The sequence below is a fragment of the Apodemus sylvaticus genome, chromosome X (genome assembly GCF_947179515.1).
Source record: "Apodemus sylvaticus chromosome X, mApoSyl1.1, whole genome shotgun sequence".
NCBI classification, from domain to species: domain Eukaryota; kingdom Metazoa; phylum Chordata; class Mammalia; order Rodentia; family Muridae; genus Apodemus; species Apodemus sylvaticus.
The window spans coordinates 66,766,039-66,791,039 of record NC_067495.1 but is presented as its reverse complement, the minus strand read 5'-3'; the positions used below and the strand labels follow the sequence as shown (position 1 = coordinate 66,791,039).

The window sequence follows — 25,001 nt, the reverse complement described above, 5'->3', positions numbered from 1 at the left end:
AGCAAATACAAATCTAATAAAGTTACTCCTTCAAACAAGGATACTTCAGTAGTTTGCCATTTGTTTCTTACCCAGATGTAAATTCTCCAAACTTTGAGTTTCATTACTATTCTGACTTTGTCTTTACTTTCCAGCTTCATCCTACCCTTTCCCCAAGAAACTCAGTTTCAAGCATCCCTTTGGATAGGTTTTTAAAGGGCTTACAGTAAGCCCTCAACTATTAAGATAAAGAGATGATAGGGCTGGAGAGATGGCTTGGGTGTTAAGAGCACCGACTGCTCTTCCAGAGGTGCCAGCAACCTCATGGTGGCTCACAACCATCTGTAATGGGATCCAATGACCTCTTTTCCACTGTGTCTGAAAACAGTGACAGTGTGCTCACGTACATTAAATAAATAAATAAGCCTTTCAAAATAACATAAAAGAGATGATATTCTGAAGGCTATGAATTTTATGTCAATAATTAAGGCTATTTTTATTTTCTTTACTTTGAGCTTTTGAAATCCCATACTTAAAAAGAAAATGGAAAATCCTAAGTTTTTTTTTCAGACAAATTAATTAATAAATCTAAGGAACTTAGGACACCATGGGTTTGAGCAAACACATTTTGCATTAAAGCTTTATGTACATTGAATCTTTGATCATGTGGAATACACACAAAAACTTGATTTGATGTACTTGCATTAGTAGTAGAAGTAACCTTTTTACCCACAGGAATGCATGAATAACAAGTATATGAATGAATTCATGAATACAGTAACTCTTAATGCTTCAAAATCCAGGAATGAAAAAGAGTTTGTGGGGGCTGGAGAGATGGCTTAGCAGTTAAGAGCACTGACTGCTCTTCCAGAGGTCCTGAGTTCAATTCCCAGCAACCACTTGACAGCTCACAACCATCTGTAATGGGATCTGATGTCCCCCTTCTGGTGTGTCAGAAGAGAGCCACAGTGTACTCACATACATAAAGTAAATAAATCTTTTTTAAAAAAGTATTTATGCAGGGCATTTTTAGGGAAATCCAGCAGAGGACTCTAGAGGTGTGGCAGCTTTGGGAAATACAAAATAAACATTAACATATGAGCACAAAAGTATACCCCAGGGTTGCCTGATAACCCCACCAAATGCCTACTCTTGCATAATCACTAGCAGGATTCATGGTAATTCTTGGTTTCACAAGTATGTGATATCCTTAAGAAAAAAGTTCATGGTTTTTAAGTCTATATTAAGCTATCTATTTTGATGGGTCTATCCATTACAGATCAAACTTTTACTGAATCCAAGCAGGCTATCAAGAGTCAAAGTAAGAAAAGGGCTATAAAGAAAGATTTATATAATCACGAGAGAGTAAGTGTCCATCATGGAAATCATAACACAGGTGCAACACTAAACTGACTCAGCAGGTTGTATTTAAATATTTATGCATTTACATATAAATATGTGTGTTAGTATGTGTATATTTATGTATCTATAAAAATATTCAAAGAAAAAAGAGGCTATCAATTTGAAAGGAAATGGAGGTCATGGGAGGGTTTGGAAGCAGGAATTGTAGGGATGTGAAGTAATGTAATTATATTTTAATTATAATTTTAGAGCAGAAAAAAGTTCTTAAGCCTTTGTTCCTTTCCATATTGGTCTAGAGTCACTAAGTCTCCTTTCTTTGTGTAGCTAGTTGCAAGTTGTACTAGCTGCCAGGCTGACAGAATTTACAAGTTGAAAGGCAAGCAATTTTGTACTGCTATGAAGCAGTGGCTGGGAATCAGAGAAGTGGTTCACTGGAAAAATGAAGAAGCAGTTCATGAATTTTCCCTATAATACTGAGCTCTAAGAAGATCATCTCCCCGAGTTAAGTCTTTGGGTGCTTTCCAAAGTATAAACAAAGTTCATGCCAGTGTGGGGGAGTTCCACAGCATGGTCTCCAGACATAAATGGCTGCCTAATGAGGGTCAGGTGCTGGGATAGGCAGTTAGTAGAGTCAGTGCTCCAAGAGAATCAAAGCCAAGTGGCCAGTCCAATGTTAACATGAACAGTTTGGGTGAGAGTCAGAAGAAGGTCATCAGTCTCCTATCAAAAGCCACAGTAGGCCAGGCAAAGAGATGTTGGGACAGAGTGTTGCTTGGTCAACACTTACCAAAATAAGCTTATAAAGTGTACTTTGGTTTCATGCTGGGGTCTTTTGTTTTAAATATCTTCAGAACAGAAAAAGCAAAGAGGTCTGTCCTTCCAGGATGACCTCTTTAATCATAAAATATTGTCCCTTAATCTTAGCAACCACAATGAACAGAATTTTGATAGACCATAAATTCAAAGAGGTTTTAGATACTTTAAAATCAGCCTTGCTGTCTCAGACACCAATTTCTCATTTCCTTTATTAGAAATATTAGAATTTTGTTCACTGTAGTGACTGAAAAATCCCATGCTTTGAAATTCAGTTTTATACATAATTCTCTTCTTTTAAAAGAACAAAAACAAAAACAAAAACAAAACAAAACAAAACAAAACAAAAAAACGAACTAAAAGTTACTTCTGAAGCTCCAATCCACCCAATCATTGACTACACTTGTTTTTTATATTCTCCAGTACTGGACTAATAGTTGTATTCAGCATGATGCTAAGAGCCTATAAAATTCTCTTCTGAAACTGATTTGTATATGGGACAAAGAAGGTGAGTAATGCCTTAATGAAAATAAATAACACCTTTAGTCCCAGCACTTGGGAGACGGAGGCAGGTGGATTTCTGAGTTTGAGGCCAGCCTGGTCTAAAAAGTGAATTCCAGGACAGCCAAGGCTACGCAGAGAAACCCTTTCTTGAAAAAAACAAAAAAATAAAATAAAATAAAATAAAATAAAATAAAATAAAATAAAATAAAAATATCCATTGCTTACATGAGATTTGGTCTATAAAATTCTAGCACAGAATGATAATTAACCTTTAGGATTATGGCTGCCTGCCATTATGTTAACAAGGGCATACATTATCCATTACACTTTGTTGAAAAATACAGTGGAGAATCCCTTACTAATTGACATAGAGGAAAGGTAGAGTTGGAGAGAGAGAAACTATTTTACAATTAATAATAATAAGAAGGAGATAGTAAAGAAGTAAAAGGTAAAAGGATAGACTCAGTAAATCTGCCTACCTGTGTCTTGCTTAACTGATTTAGATCAGATAGATGGCTGAGAATTAATACACACTATAACAAGGATACCTAAGCATATACCGCTGGGCCATAAAGCTTCCATACTTGTGGGCAACTGTTCAGGATTGCCACTGGAATAATGGAAATTTCTATAGTGCCCCCTCAAATTGAGCTTTTTAAGAGCTAACAGCTGAGTACTATTCCATCTCAGGACTATAGAAAATTTCTCAAGGATTACTATTACATGGTATCATCTAAGAGACCAAAGCCTCATAAACTGTCAAAGTGGTTTCTGACATTGCCTTAACTATGAAAGAAGAATCTGAGGACCTAAAGATAATTTTCTAGGGCTCAGTTAACATGAATATGTTGTGAGGATTAATCCTTTTAATTACCTTTATTTACTTATTCACTTGCTGCCCCTTCCCAGTCACACACACACACACACACACACACACAATTCATCCCCCATTGTCCCTCCTGGCAATTCAAGTCTCTGCAAGGCTAAGCACTTCCTCTACCACTGAGGCCAGACAAGGGAGTCCAGCTAGAAGAACATATCCCACAGACAGGACACAGCTTTTGGGATATGCCCCCACTCCATTTGTTCAGGACCTACATGAAGAACAAGCTACACATCTGCTTCTTGTAATCAAAGAGGCCTAGGTCTAACCTGGGTATTTTCTGTGACTGAGAGCCCCAAGAGTCCGGGTTGGTTGACTCTGTTAGTTTTATGCGGAGTTCCTATCCACTTCAGGGCCTGCAATCCTTCCTCCTGTTCTCCCATTAGAGTCCTCAAGCTCCACTCATTGTTTGGCTATGGGTGTCTGTATCTGTCTAAGTCAGATGCTGGGTGGAGCCTCTCAGAGGACAACATGATCCTGTCTGTAGCATAACAGAGTATCATAAATGTCAGGGATTGGTGCTTGCCTATGGGATGGGTCTCAAGTTGCATTAGTTTTGGTTCGCCATCCCTCGGTCTCTGCTCCATGCCCTCCCTGATCCTGCATTTCTTGTAGACAGGATAAATTTGGGGTTCAAAATTTTGTGGGTGGGTTTGTTTCTCTGTCACTCCACTGGGGCTCTTGCCTGGAAACAGGAAGTGGCCTCTTCTTATCCCAAAGTAGTGAGTCACAGCTAACATCACCCCCATTTATTCTTCCTTATCCCAAGTCTGTCATGTCCTGGAGATGACCCCCCCACCTTCCCACCCCATCAGTTGCACATTTCCATTCATTCTCATGGCCATCTAGCTATCTCTCTGTCTTTCCCCACACATGATCCAGAATCGCCCATTCCCTTCTACATCCTCCCTCTCTCCCAGTTACCTCCCTGCATCTGCCTCATATGACAATTTTATTCCCCCTCCTAAGTGAGATTCAAGCATCCTCACTTGTGCCTTCCTTCTTGTTTAGCTTCTTTGTGTCTGTGGAGTGTTAACATGGTACTTGTATTTTATGACTAATATCCACTGATAAGTGAGTACAAACCATGCATGTCCTTTAGGTGATAATTAATCTTAACTATCAACCTCATTGGATTTGGAGATGATTAGGTGATTAGAAAAATAATTTTATGTGTGTGTTGTGAGGGTGATTTCTGAAGGTATTAGCATATAAAAAATGTTCCCTAAAGGTATCTGGCAACATTTGATACACTAGGCATATGCCGAAAAAAGATCTACCATTTTCCCATTTTCCCACCTGTTTCTGTCACTTCTCGCTGCTTCCTGACAACCATGAAGTGAGCAGCTTTGTACAGAGAGCAGCAAAGGAACAAGGCCGTCATGTACGAAAATGTCTGCAATTGTGAGTCAATTTTTTTTTCCTTTAAAGATATTAGTCACAGCATTGAAAATTTAACTAACCAATATGTGTACTGTGAGACAGAAAAAACCTTGGACAAATATTAACTGTTAAAATTACTACAAAGAAAGTAGAATCCCCACTTTTTTAAATAAATTGAGTGTGTAAAAGATTCAGTTATTAACAACAAAATTAAACTATATTGTTAAGGAATTCATCTTTAACTTTTAGTATGGTTGACAAAAATCACTATATTTACACTAAAAGGAGTTTTTAGTTCAAGTTTTTATAGTACTTCCTTGTAAAGGAGAGAAGTAAGACTATAGGAGAAATTAGAAGAGTTCGTGGCATGCACCGTCCAAAAAAAGTATTTCTCTAAGAAATGAAGTAACACTGAGATCTGTTACTATGTGTCTTAGTACACATGGTCTTTTCAAAGGTATAGCTCATGCTTCCAAGAACTACAATAATATAGCCAGTAAATAGTAATTGGAAAACTTGGGTCCCTAACAAAGTCATTTCTCCAGAGTAAAGGATGTAAATCATCTCATGAATTTCTGAAGAGCAATAATAAGCCAAACACAGACTAGAAATAACTTCCATCTGCCTGCTATGAGGTAAGTTGTATTCTTCAACTCACTAGACCTCCCTCCCATTTTAAATATCTAAGTCTCTCCTATTCTTTGTTACATAAGGTTTTACTGAAGATCTATCATGTTCCCCACTCTGTATATCATGGGGAAAGAGCATAAACTTTGGAATTTGTAGCCTTGCTTTATCTCTGGATTACTCTATTAAACAAAGAATTCTAGATAATTGGCTGAGTCTGCATGCCAATCATCTATCTCAGAGGCCTGCAGGAACCTTATATTCAGAAAGCAAAGTTGAACGTTAATAATAGCAAGGGATTTTTTCTTTTTAATATTTTTATTTTCTATATTATTTGTTTACATTCCAAATGATTTCCCCTTTCCCGGATCCCCTCTCCCCATATGTCCCATAAACCTTCTTCTCTCCATCCCTTCTCAAATCACCTCCCTCCTTTTTCTCTGTCCTTATATTCCCTTCCAATGCTAGATCGATCCTTTCCAGGATCAGGACCCTCTCCATACTTCTTCATGGGAGTCATTTGTTATGCAATTTGTGCCTTGGGTATTCAGGGCTTCTTGGCTAATTAATATCCTCTTATCAGAGATTGCATTCCATGTGTATTCTTTTGTGATTGGGTTACCTCACTTACGTTGATATTTTCCAGATCAAACCATTTGCCTAAAAATTTTTATCTCAGGTGTAATGACAGAAATCATCTAACCACATGCAATATGTATAAGCAATGGATCATCTACATTAATTGGAATAATGATTCCATGACCAGCAACTTAGAAAAATGAAACCAACATAGATTAATTCCTCTTTTTTAATAAAACCAAAAATGTACAAAGAGAGTACAACAAAGAGAAGTCTGATTTGTAAAAATATGTTTCATTTTGGATCATGCTCTCTCTTTTCCCATCAATATGAATTGAACAAGGTCAGCCAAAATTTTTTATATACTCTCCTGTCTTTGAGGCAAGATTTCTTCTGAGATCCTTTATGTAAAGTACTTTTAGATAGTAGCAAAAGTAACCTAATTCTTCTTGTATCTATGTGCTGTCTATAAAGATCCAGGAATCACTGAGATGGTTCAGGTTCAAACCGGGTAACCTAAGTACAATCCTTGGATTCCACAGAGTAGAAGAAAAGAACTGACTCTATTAGGTTGTCTCCTTATAGCCACACACCTGCTGTGGTATGTAAACTCTCTGTTCCTGTCTCTGACTCTGTCTATCTCTGTCTCTTTCCGTCTCTGTCTATCTGTCTCTCTCTCACTCTCACTCTCTCTCACACACATACATACACATGGAGATTTTTTTAAACAATTTAAATAACTTGAAATCGATTATATATGCATAATATACATATATAACATTGAATTTTTTATATAGAGAATGTGTTAAAGAGTGTTCAGTATCCATAACTATTAGACATATTCAAATAAAAATTGTATGGTGATGGAGTGAGGCACACAAACACACAACTTTGTCCCACAGACACACAAAGTTGAACATCTAATTACACCTAAAAGTACTAACACAAGATGTAAAGAAAACAAATTAGGGACCATGGTGCCTGCTTTTAGTATAGCAAAATGAACAAATTGAAGCAGAAAGGGTAAAAAGAGATCACATACTGCTTCCCCCCCCCCTGTAGTTTCAAGTATCCCAGCATGAAGAGAGGTGCCTCCCACTTGAGGGATTGTAAGAAAATTAAGTTCAGGCTTGATGCCTAATACCAAGATTGCAGTGAGAAACCCTGTCCTAAACAGAAGCCTAAAGTTCCAGCCACCAAGCCAATACCTGTGAACTGAGCAGAAACATAGCATTAGGCCAGATGGTTAACTACTTCTACCACCCATTCCCCAACTTCAAGCAGTGCAGAAGGAAACAGAAAGCAGGACACTGCATACTAGAAAGAAGGCCATGAAAACTAACACAGAGAAGTTAGATTCAGAGTCTAGTGTCAGGAATTCTATGATAAGTCCAAAAAACAAGAAAGAAAATTAAGGCCCTGAATGTAGACCAAAAGGAGGGATTTAACCTTTAGAGCAACCCAATTATCAGTTGAAAACTGTGTACCTATAAAATAGACCTTTAGGCCACATCTGTTCTAGCCTTAGATTGGGCCTAGAGAACACTTGAATTTCTCCAGAGATTGGGCTGCTCATACACTTCAAGGTATAGCATCATCCACCTAAGCATGGTTGACTAAGATAACCTTTTCAACAAATGGTGCTGGCTCAACTGGAGGTCAGCATACAGAAGAATGCAAATTGATCCATCCTTATCTCCTTGTACTAAGCTCAACTCCAAATGGATCAAGGACCTCCACATAAAGCCAGACACTCTGAAGCTAATAGAAAAGAAACTAGCCCTTGAAGACATTGGTACAGGGGGAAAGTTCCTGAACAGAACACCAATAGTTTATGCTCTAAGATCAAGAATTGACAAATGGGACCTCATAAAATTACAAAGTTTGTGTAAGGCAAAGGACACCATCAAAAGGACAAATCGGCAACCAACAAATTGGGAAAAGATCTTCACCAACCCTATATCTGACAGAGGGCTAATATCCAATATATACAAAGAACTCAAGAAGTTAGACCCCAGAAAACCAAATAACCCTATTAAAAAATGGGGTACAGATCTAAACAAAGAATTTTCACCCAAAGAACTTCAGATGGCTGAGAAGTATCTTTAAAAAATGCTCAACATCATTAGTCATTAGGGAAATGCAAATCAAAACAACCCTGAAATTTCACCTTACGCCAGTCAGAATGGCTAAGATCAAAAACTCAGGAGACAGCAGGTGTTGGCAAGGATGTGGAGAAAAAGGAACACTCCTCCACTGCTGGTGGGGTTGCAAATTGGTACAACCTCTCTGGAATTCAGTCTGGCGGTTCCTCAGAAAAGTGGGCATGTCATTCCAGAGGACACTGCTATACCACTCCTGGGCATATACCAAGAGGAGTCCCCAGCAGGTAATAAGGATACATGCTCCACTATGTTCATAGCAGCCCTATTTATAATAGCCAGAAGCTGGAAAGAACCCAGGTATCCCTCAACGGAGGAATGGATACAAAAAAATGTAGTATATATACACAATGGAGTACTATTCAGCCATTAGAAACAATGAATTCATGAAATTCTTAGACAAATGGATGGAGCTGGAGATCATACTAAGTAAGGTAACCCAGTCTCAAAAGATCAATCACGGTATGCACTCACTAATAAGTGGATATTAGCCTAGAAAATTGGAATACCCAAAACATAATCCACACATCAAATGATGTCCAAGAAGAATGGAGAAGTGGCCCCTGGTTATAGAAAGACTCAGTGTAGCAGTGTAGGGCAATACCAGAGCAGAGAAGTATGAAGGGGTGGATGGAGGAATAGGGGGAGGGAAGAGGGCTTATGAGACTTTCAGGGAGTGGGAAGCCAGAAAGGGGGAAATCATTCGAAATGTAAATAAAAAAATATATCGAATAAAAAATTTAAAAAATTAAAAAATTAAAAAAAATAAAATATAAATAAAAACAAAAAAAAAAAAAAACGTTGTCTCTACCTAGAAGGAACCAACTGTCAATAGTTCCATTTGAGAGGTGGGGGATCTTGAGTCCCTTTCTCTTCCATGTTAGAATGTTAACAAGTTACACTTGTACATCCACAGCTGCTATGAGTTCATGAGCTTAGATGTCATGTCCAGAAGACAGTATTTTGCTCCTGTTGTCCTGGAAATCGAGCTCATTACAATTTTTCCACCACTTCTTCCAAAATAGTCTCTGAGCCAGTGCTGCCTGGTTGAGACTCTCCAAAGTGGTGCTGCTAGCAAGGGATAGGGGCAACTCTCCAGAGCACCTTATCCAGTGAGGGGCCCAGCTAGTTATGCACATCCCCTGGATATACATGTGGTCCCCATCAGCTTCTCTGACCAGGGACAGGGACATCCCATGTTCTTTAGTGGTAATATGAGCCAGAGACATGCCCCATGTTCTTTAGTGGACATCCACATGGACACCTGCTGCTGTGTAGCCATGGTCTCAGACATGGTCCCCAGCAGAAGCTCAGGCAGAGACCTCACCATAGCCCTAGGTGGTAGGACTGGCCACTCACTACTGGCTACTCTCTTTATAATGCTCAAGCTGCTCTACTTTTCTTTCTCTCCCATCTGGCCACCTAATACTCACACATTGTAATGATATGGCTGGCAGGCCATAGGGGAACATCCTCCATTCTTGCTGTGTGGTGTGGCAATAAGTGACAACAAGTCTACAGTCCACCTGTTCCATGTGCTGAAGATCAGATCTATGGTAGCACGGCAGTTCACAGGTCTCTGCTTGTCTTCCTCCTCTCACACCATGCTGCTGGATTTTCCTTTTTTTATTTTATGAATCCGAAGAATAACACAGCTTTGGCCACAAAGCCAGGCGTCAAGCTAAGATGAAAAAAGGACCATCATGTACTCTGCCCTTGACCAATATAAGAACAACACCAATACGATGTCTTTTTCCCCATTCCCAGAACTGCTTCTTTGTTTATAAAACCTTCTTTTCATCTTTTTTTCCTCCATACATTTACCTACTTTTATTTTTAAACTTTTAATTATTAGCAAATACTTTTTCCTTTCTTTTTCCTTTTTTATCTTTTCTAAGCTCTTGATATTTTCTCATCCTCTCCATAACAAATGATTTCCACTTCTTCTTTTGCTTTTATCTTATTTAATCTTCCCTCTACTTTTCTTTCACCCCTTCTTCTATCCTTTGCCCCATTAATTTACTCTTTCTTCATTTATCCTACATAATTTTAATATATTAGTTTATAGTTTTTTAATATAATTTAATCTTCTTTTATTACATTCCAGATTTTATCTCCCTCCAAGTACACCTTTTGACTGTCCCCATCCCATTCCTCCTCCCCACCCCATCTCCTCGAGGATGTCCCCAACACTCCACACCCCACCCTACCAGACCAATAAACTCCCAGGGATCTCCAGTCTCATGAGGTGAATCTTCTATGACTGAACCCAGACTCCAGTGGCCTCTGTATTGGGGCCTTATATCAGCTAGTGTATGCTGCCTAGTTGATGTTCCAGTGTCCAAGAAATCTCGGAGGTCCATGTTAATTGAGACTGCTGATCCTGCTACAGGGTCACCCTCCTCCTCAGCTTCTTCCAGCTTTTCCCTAATTTAGCCACGGGGGTCAGCAGCTTCTGTCCATTGGTTGGTTGCAAATATCTGCATCTGACTCTTTCAGCTGCTTGTTGGTTCTTCTGGAGTGCAGTTATGATAGATCCCTTTTTGTGAGGGCTCCATAGCCTCAGTAATAGTGCCAGGCCTTGGGGCCTCCCCTTGCGCTAGATCCTACTTTGGGCCTGTCCCTAGACCTCCTTTTCCTCAAGATCCTCTCCATTTTCTTCCCTGCAGTTCTTTAATCATGGGTCAGAGTTTGGACTGTGGAATGGCAACCCTCTCCCTCACTTGATGCGATGGACTCTACAAGTTCACTCTCCTCACTGTAGGACATTTCATCTAAGATCCCTCCCTTTGAGCCCTGAATGTCTCTCACCTCCCTCACCTCCCAAGTGGAGGTGAGAGAAGTCTCTGGTACTTCCTAGAAGGTGTCCTGACCTCCTACCTCCTGAAATTGCCTGTTTCCATCCTTTGTGCTGGTGCTCAGGACTCCAGTCATTTTCCCCCACCCAGTACCAGATCATGTTCCCCTCTTTCCACCACCACTCCCGGTCTAGTTTCCCACCCAGGTTCCTCCATCTCTCCCTCTTGTGATTGCTTTCTTCTCCCTCACAAGTGGAATTAGGACATCCTCACTTGGGCACTCAGCTTGTTGATTTTTTTTGAGTTCTGTGGACTGTATCTTGGGTATTCTCAAATTTTTGACTAATATCCACTTATTAGTGAGTACATAACATGCATGTCCTTTGGGGGGTCTGAGTTACCTCACTCAGAATGATATTTTCTAGTTGCATCTGTTTGCCTGAAAAACTCAGTATGTCTTTGTTCTTAGTAGCTGAGTAGTATTCCATTGTGTAAATGAACCACATTTTCTGTATCCATTCTTCTGTCCTGGGATATCTGGGGTGTTTGCAGCTTCAGGCTATCACACACAAGGACTCTATGAACATAGTGGAACATGTGCCTCTGTGGCTTGGTGGAGCATCTTTTGGGAATATTCCCAAGAGTGGGATTCCTGGGTCTTCACGTAGATTTCCAATTTTCTGAGGAACCTCCAGATTGATTTCCTAAGTGATTTTATGTTGTCTTTATTGTTTCTACTTACACTTTTAGGTCTTGGGCTGCTTTATTCAATTCCTTCACCTGTTTGATCATGTTTTCCTGTATTTCTTTAAAATATTTGATTCCTCTTTAAAGGCTTCTACCTGTTTACCTGTGTTGTCCTGTATTTCTTTCAGTGAGTTATTTATTTCTTCCTTAAAGGACTCTATTATCTTCAAGAGATAGTATTTTAGGTCAGCTTCTTGATTTTCAGGTGTGTTGGTGTATTCAAGGCTTGCTGTAGTGAGAGAACTGGGTTCTAATGATGCCCACATACATTGGCTTCTGTTGCTTATGGTCTTGTGCTTGCCTCTAACCATCTGGTTATCTCTGGTGTTTACTGGTCTGGGTGACTCTGGAGTCTGCCTCTTTTGTCCCTGAATTGCTTCAGCTCTCCTAGTAGACTTGAGGCTCTGGCTGTAGCAGACCTCCTGTGAGGCCTACCAACTGTGGGGTCTTCAGAGGGGCAGAGAAGCTGCTGATCTGTTGCCTTGGTTGCAGCTGATCTCCTAGGAGGCCTTCAGACTGTTGGGTCTTCAAAGGAGCAGTCTTCAGAGGAGTAGTCAGGCTGTTGTCCTGTATGAAGCTGTTCTCCAGGGGTGAGCTATAGACTGTGGTTTCTGTTTCCCTGTGTGCAGAGGAACTCCTGGGATGACTTATGCTGTGCTGTCAGTTACCCTGATTATAGTGGATCTCCTAGGATGTGTCTTTGGGGGAGCAGACTAGCTAGCAGTCTGTCCCTAAAGAAAAGACTGGCAGGAAGGGCCTACATTAGTCTTTATATTTGCTAGCTTGTGACAAATTGATGATATGTTCATGACTTTATTTAAGTTTATTTCTGAGTTTTATACAGTTTGATGTTTGTGCTTTTACTGCAGTTTGTTTTTAATTCTCTAAGTGTTATTCGATATTGAGTCCTCTACAGAAAGCTACTTAATAAGAAGTTCTCCATATAAAACTGGAACTTAGTCAAACAAATATATTGCATGTTGTAATACAGAAATACAAGAAACCATGACTCTTAAAAATACTGTAAGTCTTCTATGACTGAGTTAAATGTTACTGAAATAGGATTTCAAAAATTACTAGTAAAAGACACTAATTACCTCAAAGAAGATATAAATGAGTGGATGAAATCAATGTAAGACATAGAGAGGAAAGTCAGTCACACAGTAGGAAAAATCAGGCAAATGGATAAGAAAAATTCACTGATATGAATAAAGAAAAGTTAGCAAATTGAAAGGAAAAACAAGCAAGGAAATTGAGATTTGAAACTAAATACATAGAAATATTGGAAATCAACAACTTAACAAACTCAGTAAAAACCACAGTGTAAGCTGGGCTGTGATGCTTCATTCTTTTAATACTAGCACTTAGGAGGCAGAGGCATTCAGATCTCTATGAGTACAAGGTTAGGCTGGTCTAGAGTGAGTTCCAGGACAACCAAGGATATACAAAAGTCCTGTCTCAAAACAAACAAAAAACAAAACAACAACAACCGTGGAAAGAATTACAAACAGACTTTCATCAAAAAACAGAATACAAGCAATGGAGGGAAAGGTGAAGAACAAACACCAAACACAAGTAAGGAAAACAACTGAGCATGACCATAATGAATTATAACAAACACACACAGAAAAACTCAAATCAATAAATGAATTTCTGATTTGAATAGCTAGTTCTCAAAGGAAGACATACAAATGGCCAATAAACATTTAAAAATGTTCAATATCTTAGCTAAATTTAGAGCATCATGAAGTAGAATCTGCTTTCCTCAAAATCTACTTTCACAGAACTATCCAAAATAAAGTTCGCCAAATATCTGATTGTTGAAGCCTTGTCAGACATAACACTGTGGCCATCAGTTACATCCCAGGCCCCTAGTGTTCTGGCTGGACTCCACCACCACAGTCACCTGGCTATAGCCAGGTTTGCCACACCCCACAGATACCTGGCCCCACTCCACAGTTACCTGGCAACTTCATGGTCCCTCTCCACTCTCTTGCCCATGCTCTCTACCTTATCTCTTGCCCCCACTCTCCCTTCCTACCCATTCTCTTTCCATGTAGCCATGGGCAGCTCTCACCTCTCTGTCTCTTCTTTCTCTCTTTTCTCTTTTCTTTCCCCCTACTTTTCTATAATAAAGCTTTAAAATCATGGTCTGTCTCCTCTTATCTAAACCTGCTGTGTTGGAGCAATGAAACAGGCCTCTTAGCGCTTCCAGCAACCAGACCTGACCAAGGACTGGCACCTCCACCCCCTACCTGACCGGGTCTTCCTCAACAGGTACATGGGCCTACATTAGAACAGGCCGACAAAGCCTCGCCAAATTGCTACACAAAAGGGAGCATCATAGGTGGATAAATGTTTAAGACATCAGATGAAGTTTTTAATAATGATAACGAAGAACTCAGCCATAGTCCAAGTAACAACCCAAACTGAATAGCAACATAATCTTAACTCAGATTACCTACCTATTCTCAGTTCACCTCTATATAAATGGAAGACCTCAGTGTCCCTACAGGCTTAAGTACATAATTTGTATGCATAAAAACTTACGCTAAACTGGAGTATTTTCAAGGTTTTTTTTAAGCCTAAAATGGAGAATTGTATTTCTGAATTGCTCTGAAAGGAGAATTGACTTTCAGCCTGCTTAGCAATCACAGTGTGTGTTAAACCTTCTGTCCAAAGGAGGATCTAGCCCTGTTAATAGGCTTCAATGACTCCACTCCTCTTGTGTGGTAGTGGGAGAGCTACAGATTTACAGAGAGGATAATTTAGATGTTAACATGGTATTAAAGGGGAGAAAGGCAAGCTTTGTGAGTTTTTTCCTAGAAAGCCTGTTGTTATAGATTGTGATGTTAGGGGAGATGGTTTTCAACCTTTCTAATGCTGCAACCCTTTAATACAGTTGCGGTGACCCCAATCATAAAATTACTTGGTTGCTACTACATAACTGTAATGTTGCTACTGCTATGAATAATAATATTAGTCTTTGATATGCAAGATGTCTCATAAGTGCCCCCCACACACAAAGGAACGGTGACCCACGGATTGAGAATCAGTGTTATGAGCTCACTGACTAAATGCAATACTTGTACAAGCAAGTGAACATTCAAAAATGAATCTTTGTCACTACAAATGTAATGCTATTAAAGACAAAAATATGCTTTGCTGCAATGGGGCAACTCTACCTAATCATGGCATTAGAAATGAATATAAAAACTCCAGGTTATGATCCTCAGTTTAGCCCATCTTCCAGAAAGTTAATAGTAAAGTAGATTGCCCATTTCAAATAGCTGTCATATTGTCAAACTGATAATTCTAGTTCCTGAATTATCACCAATTGGCTTCATTGTTTGGGATTAATGTGCTGTTTGGTTTTGCACGTTGGGTACCAAAATATCCCTACCATGATTTACCCTTCTTTCGCTGGTATGCTCCATCTTTCTTCCCACAGTTTCCTTCTCTATTAAACAGCTTTATGGATCCATCATCTAATATATAATTATCTAATAACAATTATCTGCTGGAATTTTTATCAGTTTCTCATCTTTTTTTCTCAGTCAAATTCATCCGATAGGATCTAAGATTCACAAATTTCATTCTCTAATCACGGCTTTCCTTTCTGGCATTTTCTCCACCATTTCATCCCAAATTTCTAACCTATTCTCTCCAAAGTTTCTAATATCACTTTACCAAAGTCTATCGAATCCTTCTTGGTTTTCTTTTTAGCATTAATCATTGGTAGAATTCATTGGGAATTCTGTTCCCTTCTGAAAGAGGAATATGAAATCATTCACTCTGATGGAAGCCGAGCTCTCCTTAACTAGGATTGGTGTCTGAGAAAAAAAGTGACACAGTATTCAAGAAAGGAAAACTAGTCCTTGGGAAGAAAGACAAAGTCTGGGTAATCTGAGCTGCAATCAAATCACCACTGCACTTACTTTTCCAAAGCCACATTTGTCTGCAGTTTTTAGCTTATAAACGGATTGTTCTATGTTGCTTATTAGTAGTAATATGTATCCTTTCCATGCACTAGGTGGCAGTGCAATGATAAAAGAAGAGAAAGTAAAATTCAGAATCGAAGGTCTGTCCAGAGAAAGCACATTCGAGACTCTTCATTAGGGAGGTGACTTTCCAAAGTCACAAGGAATTTAGTTCACTTGCCTACTCCAGTACCTGTCCACACACTTCAGTTTCCCATTCTCTCCAATCTCTCAATCATTCTACCTTTAGATACTTGACATTTTGTTTCTTTCCCAGTCACCCCAACCCTTCTTTTTTATCAAAATACACACACACATGCACACACACACACACACACACACACACACACACCATTGAAAACATAGTCTTCAAATTTACCTGGAACATTAGTGTCAAATGATTTTCCTCACTGTCTACACTCAGCTGCCTTTCTTCTTCCTTCAAATGGAAATCAGTAAGACACCATACATCCCAAGGCTTCTGCTTTCTACAGAAAGCTGACCTCATATTTCATGGAGAAAAGTTATTGTATCATGAAAGACTGCTTGACCCTACATACTTTATGTCATTGTTGTTGTTGTTATTGGTAGTGGTGGTGGTGGTGGTGGTGGTGGTGGTGGTGGTGGTGGTGGTAATGGTGGTGTTTACAGCTATTGCTAATTCATCTCTTTTCTTTTCCTCCTGGTATCAAATGTCTAGCTTTCAAGCTACTCCCATTTAAAGTTTGGGGTAATGTTCTCTACTCTCTACTAACCTAACCCCAAATCTAACACAAGATTACAAAGTACTAAATCTATTTTCTTCCTTTGGCCCTCTTTTCAATCATCTATTCTATCCTGCTTGCTATCCAAAGGAATGAAAACATAATTGACTTTAATTACCATCAGCTGTCTTGAATATTAAGCAACGTGCTCTCCTTGTACCTTCCCCTCTTTATGCACCACAAAGTTCTGAAGCAAATACCTGTACTCATTAAAGTTTTAAAGATGAGAAAAGGAAGACACAGAGCTAAGGCCATCCAGCTCATATCTAGATAGCAAAGTTGGTTTTGAGGTGCAGATTATCATGGTTGGAAGACTACATTAATAACCACTGTTGTGTATTATCAAAATTATACAAATGCCTACAATTCTTCCATTTATTATGAATATCAAAATAATGTACTTATTTTCATTTTCTTTCCTATTGCCTTTTTATTGGTAACCTTTTATGATTAGGGTTATTCCTCCATAAGGACATCAGAACTCTTCTGTACACTTTCCTATCATTCATCTCTTTTCCCCTGAATATTTTATCACTCATTTCCTTTCCAGAGCTCTGCTCTCCATGGCTACCAGATTCTTTTTTAGATGTTGTTCTTTCTTCCTCTGTTTTCTTTCATGTTTATTTAGCAAGTTAGGTATTTCTAAGACCATTTTGTGAGTTAAATATTGCTTTATTGGCCTCAATCACTCAATCAAATTGTATCCACAGCATCTATTGGAGGTTATGCTGGGAGAATGGAGCTATGTGTTCTATGTTTGACATTTTGCTAATATTTCCAGTGTGCTGGCAAGGGGATGTGACTTCACTGTGATGGTAAGTAAACAAATAAGATTCCAGAATTCTCTGGGTTTTTTGTTGGTGATGTTGCTTGGTATCCATTTGTTTCTTTTGTTTGTCACACACTGGATTAAGTCACTGAACATTTCTGGGTTCTACTTCTCAGTACCCCCAAACATAACCAGTACAAGGAAAGCAAAATTTAAAGCCCTTATTACCTCACAAGGTCCAGTAAATTCCTGTGTAAAGAGGACAGGATTGGAAGTTACCCAGCTCCAGGTTTGGATCTTCATTCTGACCTTCTCTAGTTGACCGGCCTTGGGAAAAATCACTAATCTTAGCCTCAGCTTTCTAGCGTATGATGTGCTTTGCAGTGCGGTCATGGTGTACCTTATTTAGTTAAGCTTAGGATTTTGAAACACTCAAGTACAAAAATCCTTTAATTATACTTAAATTATTTCTTCATAAGCTTGTGTGTCTTCCTTGAGTAAAACTAAGAAAGGAACAAGATCTGAAATCCATACCCTATTGAAAACAAGAGTTATTTCTTCTTCAATGTATATGCATAGTATGTCTCCAATGTGATTTCTATTATAAGCCTGGAAACAAAGTGAGTAGATTTGAAACAAAGAAAACTGCATGTAATCCTACACCTTTAGAGCTGAAACAAGATGAAGTTATCATTCATATGTGACTTCTTGTTAATAGCTCAACTTCTCAGATGAGAGAGCCAAGCCTCAGTATACTTAACTGACTCTCCTAAAGCTAAGTAGGTAGTAAATGCAGGTACACAATTCAAGTTCATGTATGCTTGAATTCTAATCTACACTGCTTGAGCTGGGGATTCATTTCTCAAAATTTTCCATATTTCATGGCACCCTCTCTATGGCATTTCTCCCCTTGGCCATACTATTTACTCTCTAGAGGTGTACACTATTGTTCTGATGAGCTTATTCTTCTCTGTTTGGTTTTTCTCTATTTGCCTTGCTTTGGAGAATTCTCTGCTAAGAAAACTTGCTTCCTGGGACATCTTTACTAATGAATCCACTTTAGCTATAAAGACAAGCCATTACTTATTTTTCAAGGGTAAAAAAATAAACCCTCTTCACAATGAGGATCTTTGATGACCTCAGCTAACCACACTGACCACACCTGAAGATCACTGGTTTGTATCACACTGTCACTGATGATGAAGTTGTACCCACAGTGTGCTAGACTTCCCTTGTTAGGCAACCAAATGTATTTTCACAATACAGAGGATGAAGGTTTCATTCCTCATTTCTGTTCAACTATTTTACATAAAAAATAAAAAAAGTAGTCTCAAGCATCTGGCAGACCCATCCAAAATGCCTGGGAATGTTATGTTTTGTGTTCAAAACTAGAAACAAAACCCAGATGGCTTTCACTACAAACAGTTCTCTCATCTCTACTTCTCCAGGCCATAATTAGGCTCATGGTTGTCAGAGGTACTACCTCCAACTGACAAAGCAGAGACGTTTGGATAATTTCTCTGGCTAGTCTTTTGCTGGCTGTCCTTGTAATGTGCTTGATGGTTGATGTTAGACAGAGAGTCACCTCTGCAAGTCATGGTGACCTCTACTGATTATGATTATGCTATGTTCATCTTCTCCAAAAATTCTGTTTCCTAAAAGTCAGTTAAGCTCTTTTCCTGCTTTTGAGAATGAGCAGTTAAGTGCACAGACAATCATGCTGAGGCTTGCCTTGAAACTTATATTGGTGGAATGACCAGAGGGCAGACAGGGGTGGCTGTTAATATATAGACTATAACCAGGAAACAAATTGACTCCTGTGGTAAATAGCCCTTTTGACATTGCACTCATTAACTCCATACTTTAAATTCTCACCCACAAGAGCCAGAACTCCTTCAAAAGTAAGGAAGAAACCTCTAATCTCTAAAAAATGCAGCAGATTATCCCTATAATTTGTGTACGTTTTGTCACCATGGATAACTCATACACAATTATGCCAAGCCAAGCCAGAATCTACTGCTGATACATCTCACTAGAATCCTGGAATGCTAAATTGGAAAGGAGTCGGAAGGATTATCTTGTTCAAACCCCTCATTTTATAGTTGAGGAATTAAGGCCATAAAAAGGAAGTAGTTTGTCCAAATTATACATCTAATTAGTGGCAGAATCAGGAAAAGGCTCATGTCTTTGAGTTTATACTTTAATACATCAACTATATTGCATTTCAGGACAATGTCCCTTTGTGTAAAGAGGACAGAAAGTAATTTAGAAGTACATATTATGTCTTACTGTGCCCTAGTGGAGAAAAAATATTACAGAGAACAGTGAGGATTTTGAAATGGGCAGAATGCCTCAAGCAAACTGAGGAATTTATATTTCATTGTTCTGTAATTCATGTATAGGGAATTTCATAACACTTAGAGGACAAAAGTTCTGAGCTAACTTCAAGTTTAGGATTGTTTTATAAGAAGACAAGGAGAAGAAAAGGCCATTAAAAATAGAATGTCACCAATGCCATAACTTTCTCTAGGAATTGCCAAAGCTTTAAGCATCATTGCATATGGCTTTCTCTCTGATGTCATCAAACAGTAATGGCAGCCCTTGTGAGAATTTTTAAAATCTCTATTTGCCCTGCTATTAGAGACTGATGAATATAAAGTATGTAGGACTATCTATTATACCTTTACTCCCAATAAACTAAGACAGGTTCAAATACTAAAAGAAAATTTATTTCATAGTTATTTCCTATCTGAAACCATCTGTATTCCCTCTTAGTGTAACACTAATTAGTCACCCAATGGTATCACTCTTCTCTATGGCTTGCTGTCATGTGTTATTATAATGAAAAACGTAGAAACTGAATGGCAGAAGAGGAGAAATGTGTATAACCCCAGCATAAGTACCCTGGAGGATAATGATTTTGTCAATTTTGTTCAGAGCTTTATCACCTAATTTACTGTGTGAAACACCAGCAAATGCTCAATTAATATTTATTAAATGACTAATCATGAAAAATAATGGTGGAGAGAAACTTGAAGCAATCCCACTAAAATCAGGGACTAGACAAGGTTGCCCCCTCTCTCTATATCTTTTCAATATAGTTCTTGAAGTCCTAGCTAGAGCAATTAGACAACATAAGGAAGTCAAAGGGATACAAATTGGAAAGGAAGAAGTCAAACTATCACTATTTGCAGATGATATGATCGTATACTTAAGTGACCCTAAAAACTCTACTAGAGAACTCCTACAGCTGATAAACAACTTCAGCAAAGTGGCTGGCTAAAAAATCAACACAAGCAAATCAGTAGCCTTTATATATTCAAAGGATAAGCAGACTGAGAAAGAAATTAGGGAAATGACGCCCTTCACAATAGCTACAAACAGCATAAAGTATCTTGGGGTAACTCTAACCAAACAAGTGAAAGACATATATGACAAGAACTTCAGATCTCTGAAGAAGGAAATCGAAGAAGATCTCAGAAAATGGAAAAATCTTCCATGCTCGTGGATGGGCAGGATTAATATAGTTAAAATGGCCATCTTGCCAAAGGCAATCTACAGATTCAATGCTATCCCCATAAAAATCCCAACCCAGTTCTTCATAGAGCTAGAAAGAGCAATTCTCAAATTCATCTGGAATAACAAAAAACCCAGGATAGCTAAAACTATTCTCAACAGTAAAAGAATTTCAGGGGGATTCAGTATCCCAGACTTTAAACCCTACTACAGAGCAATAGTGATTAAAAAAAAAAAAACTGCATAGTATTGGTACAATATCAGGCAAGCAGATCAGTGGAATAGGATTGAAGACCCAGAAATGAACCAACATACCTATGGTCACTTGGTCTTCGACAAAGGAGCTGAAAGCATACAGTGGAAAAAAGATAGTCTTTTCAACAAATGGTGCTGGTTCAACTGGAGGTCGGCATGCAGAAGAATGTGCATCGATCCATTCTTATCTCCTTGTACCAAGCTCAACTCCAAATGGATCAACGACCTCCACATAAAACCTGATACACTGAAACTAATCGAAAAGAAACTGGGAAAGACCCTGGAGAACCTGGGCACAGGGGAAAAGTTCCTGAATAGAACACCAATAGCTTATGCTCTAAGATCAAGAATTGACAAATGGTACCTCATAAAACTATAAAGTTTCTGTAAGGCAAAGGACACCGTCAAAAGGACAAAATGTCAACTAACAGACTGGGAAAGGATCTTCACCAACCCTAAATCCAACAGAGGGCTAATATCTAATATATACAAAGAACTCAAGAAAGTAGAACCCAGAGAAACAAATAACCCCATTAAAAAGTGGGGTACAGAGCTAAACAAAGAATTTTCACATGAAGAACTTGGGAGAGCTGAGAAACACCTTAAGAAATGTTCAACATCATTAATCATTTGGGAAATCCAAATCAAAACAACCCTGAGATTTCACCTCACACCAGTCAGAATGGCTAAGGTCAAAAACTCAGGAGACAGCAGGTGTTGGCAAGGATGTGGAGAAAGAGGAACACTCCTCCACTGTTGGTGGGATTGCAAGATGGTGCAACCACTTTGGAAATCAGTCTGGCAGTTCCTCAGAAAACTGGGCATGACACTTCCTGAGGACCCTGTTATACCACTCCTGGGCATATATCCAGAGGATTCTTCAGCATGCAATAAGGACACATACTCCACTATGTTCATAGCAGCCCTATTTGTAGTAGACAGAAGCTGGAAAGAACCTAGGTGTCCTTCAACAGAAGAATGGATGCAAAAAATGTGGTATATTTACACAATGGAGTACTATTCAGCCATTAGAAACAACGAATTCATGAAATTCTTAGGCAAATGGATGGAGCTGGATAGCATCATACTAAGTGAGGTAACCCAGTCTCAAAAGATCAATCATGGTATGCACTCACTGATAAGTGGATATTAACCTAGAAACTTTGAATACCCAGGACATAATCCACAAATTAAATGATGTCCAAAAAGAATGGAGGAGTGGCCCCTTGTTCTGGAAAGACTCAGTGCAAGAGTATAGGTGAATTCCAGTACAGGGAAGTGGGAAGTGTTGGATGGAAGAACAGGGGGGCGGAAGAGGGCTTATGGGACTTGCCGGGAGTGGGGACCCAGAAAAGGGGAAATCATTTGAAATGTAAATAAAAAATATATCAATAAAAAAATAAATAAAGAGGCAGATGTTTACTCTTTAAAAAAAGAAAAATAATGGTCTATGTAAGTCACAGTGTTAGTTAACATAATTTTTGACAGCATGCAATACAGTTTCTCTGGAAATCATTGTAACTTGAAAAGTAGTGTCAGCAAAGAGTCAACCAAGTGATGTTGAAAAAATTTTAAACTTTATGAATGTATAAAATCCAGGTAATGGTTGTAACCTCAATGTTTAGCACAGAACCTGGAACATAGTAGAGGTTCACTAAATATTTACCAAGTGTTTACTGCCTGATCAAATCTCTAAGGAGCTAAGGGGACAGTAAGTTAGAGAATAATTTCAGACTTTTGAGTTTTACTGAAAAGAAATGTCATTGCCAAAACCATAGAAGTCATTAGAAGAGAGTCAAAGAATGGAAACTGATTAGCCCCATTTTCAAAAAAAAACTGATCTACAAATGTAGCAGTGTCTCTGGACTTCACAGTTGTGGTAGCAATGTCATGTGATAGTGTTTTCAGTAGTGATTCTTGCTGACTTTATAAAGGGCAAGGCACAACCATTCGGGGATTCTTTACTTGGTACTGGAACTGTGAAAGTATATTTGCATGCAAATATAAGGAGAAAAAAATTTCAAACTAGACCAAAAGAAATAAAAAGATAAATCTACACAAAAGTTTAAGAAAGACTAATAACATAAAAGTAAAATAAAATAAATATTTCAGAAAAGGTCATGGAAACATAGTTAGAAATGGATTTCCAGGGTTTCACAAAGAAATGAAAAAAGCTAAATAATCCTTGATGAATCTCAGTGGAAGATAATTGATCTCAAAAGTGTTCTTGGGAGACAGTCTTAAGTGACCCCAACATTGGACACATTTGAATCCAGCCCCTAATGTTTACCACCTCTGTGATATTGGACAAGGTTCTGACCTTCATGGCTGTTTCTTCATTCTAAAGACAGGGTATCAATACACAGTACTTACTCTATGAGATTATTCTATGGATTCAAAGAGTTAAATTGTGTAAGGCATTCAGTAAACATTAGCTAAGATTACTGTATAGGCAGTGAGGAAATGGAAGCAATGTGTCTTCTGACAATGAAGAAAACAAACAGGCAAAGGGAAACAAAATCTTGCAGGTGATGAGTACCTTAGTAGAAAAGTTTTATGATTAATACCCAATTTTATCAGATCATATGCACTAACTATATGCAGATTATTTGCATATTAATAATAACTGAATCAAGCTTCAAAATATAATGTATCAGAGAAGTAAGAAAAGCATAGAAAGGGTAAAATGTAGTATAACTAAGCATATATGGTGACTAGAGTCCAAGAAAGCTGCACCTAGATAAGTAGTAGAATTAAATAACAGACAAGATTAAAAATGTACGGTATATTATCCCTGAAGAAGAGAAGCCATGGAGAAGGAAAAGAGAAAATTCTAGGGTTATTTTCCAAGCCAGTTTCCATCCAAAGGGCAGCCAATGAAGACACTTCTAGCAGATGGCTTCAGTTTTCCCAGAGAAAAACATAGTCAAATATCAAAGGAAAGCGACCAGCACTAGTTGCCCAGAGGCTCAGAATCAGTCTCCAGCCACAGAAAAGCAGGTGTACATAAGAGAAGTAAAGGACATTATTGGTGCCCCCATCTTAAAATAAGCAGATGCTCGCCCACTCATTTTTTGGCATAAATGGAGCACTGGGTTTGCATGCCCAGGAAAAAAAAACACTATCCAACTGCCGGGAATTCGTATGAAAGGACACTCTTTATAATGTTTCTCTGTATAGTAATTCATTGCATATGTCAAAGAGAATCACAAGTCAGTCCAAGAAGACTCAATTAGAACCATATGGCTCAGGCAGTAAGGAACACTTGGCACGTTTTCTAAGTGAAATGCAGGTGTGTTAATTACCCTCCTTGGATCTTTGCCATTGTGGGCAATCCCTGAAGGAATACTTCGTAGGACATTTCAAAAGCTCACTGTTTAAAAGGAGGTCTACTTGTTTTTTCTTAAGTCTCCTGATTGCTAGCTGATTGTTGCTATTCTCCCTTGTTTCCTAAATCAGATTTTTCCACCTGGGTCATCTCCTTCCACTCAACCCTTGACAAAAAAATAACACAACAAATATGCATTTCTACGGCAACGATTTTATGGAAATCAATATGATATGCTTGGGTGAGTGTGGGAATACATTGCAAATGTTTCTTCCAAGGAAAGATTTTCACTCAACCACACTAACATGCAATGGCAGAGTGAGATTAAGGTTTGGGTATACACCAAGGTCCACTTTATCCAGCACACAATCATTCCTTATACAGTTTAATCTCTTGTGATGAATGTTATCTCTCTGGACAATGTCATCCTTCTCCTCAAAACTATTCAGTGTCCCACTGGGGTCATTGTCTTAAGCCTTATAATTGGATGTCCTTACTATCTGCGCCCACATCTTGCGTCCTCCTGCATCCTCTCATCTTGTACACAAACAG

The 25,001-nt window shown here is 38.6% G+C and overlaps 1 protein-coding gene across 4 annotated transcripts in view; it reads right to left on the bottom strand.

Annotated features, from left to right (window-relative positions):
- The window catches only part of LOC127675307 (putative P2Y purinoceptor 10), a 92,735-nt gene that overhangs the window by 51,777 nt on the left and 15,957 nt on the right, over positions 1-25,001 (bottom strand). Inside the window, exon 2 of one of the 4 annotated variants that reach the window (XM_052171381.1) lies at positions 9,726-9,973. The exons of the other annotated variants lie outside the window; for them this stretch is intronic. Within the exon in view, the coding sequence (XP_052027341.1) occupies positions 9,726-9,827 (102 nt within the window). The 5' untranslated portion in view covers positions 9,828-9,973. The remainder of the gene's footprint in view (positions 1-9,725; positions 9,974-25,001) is intronic. 4 annotated transcript variants of the gene reach the window in all.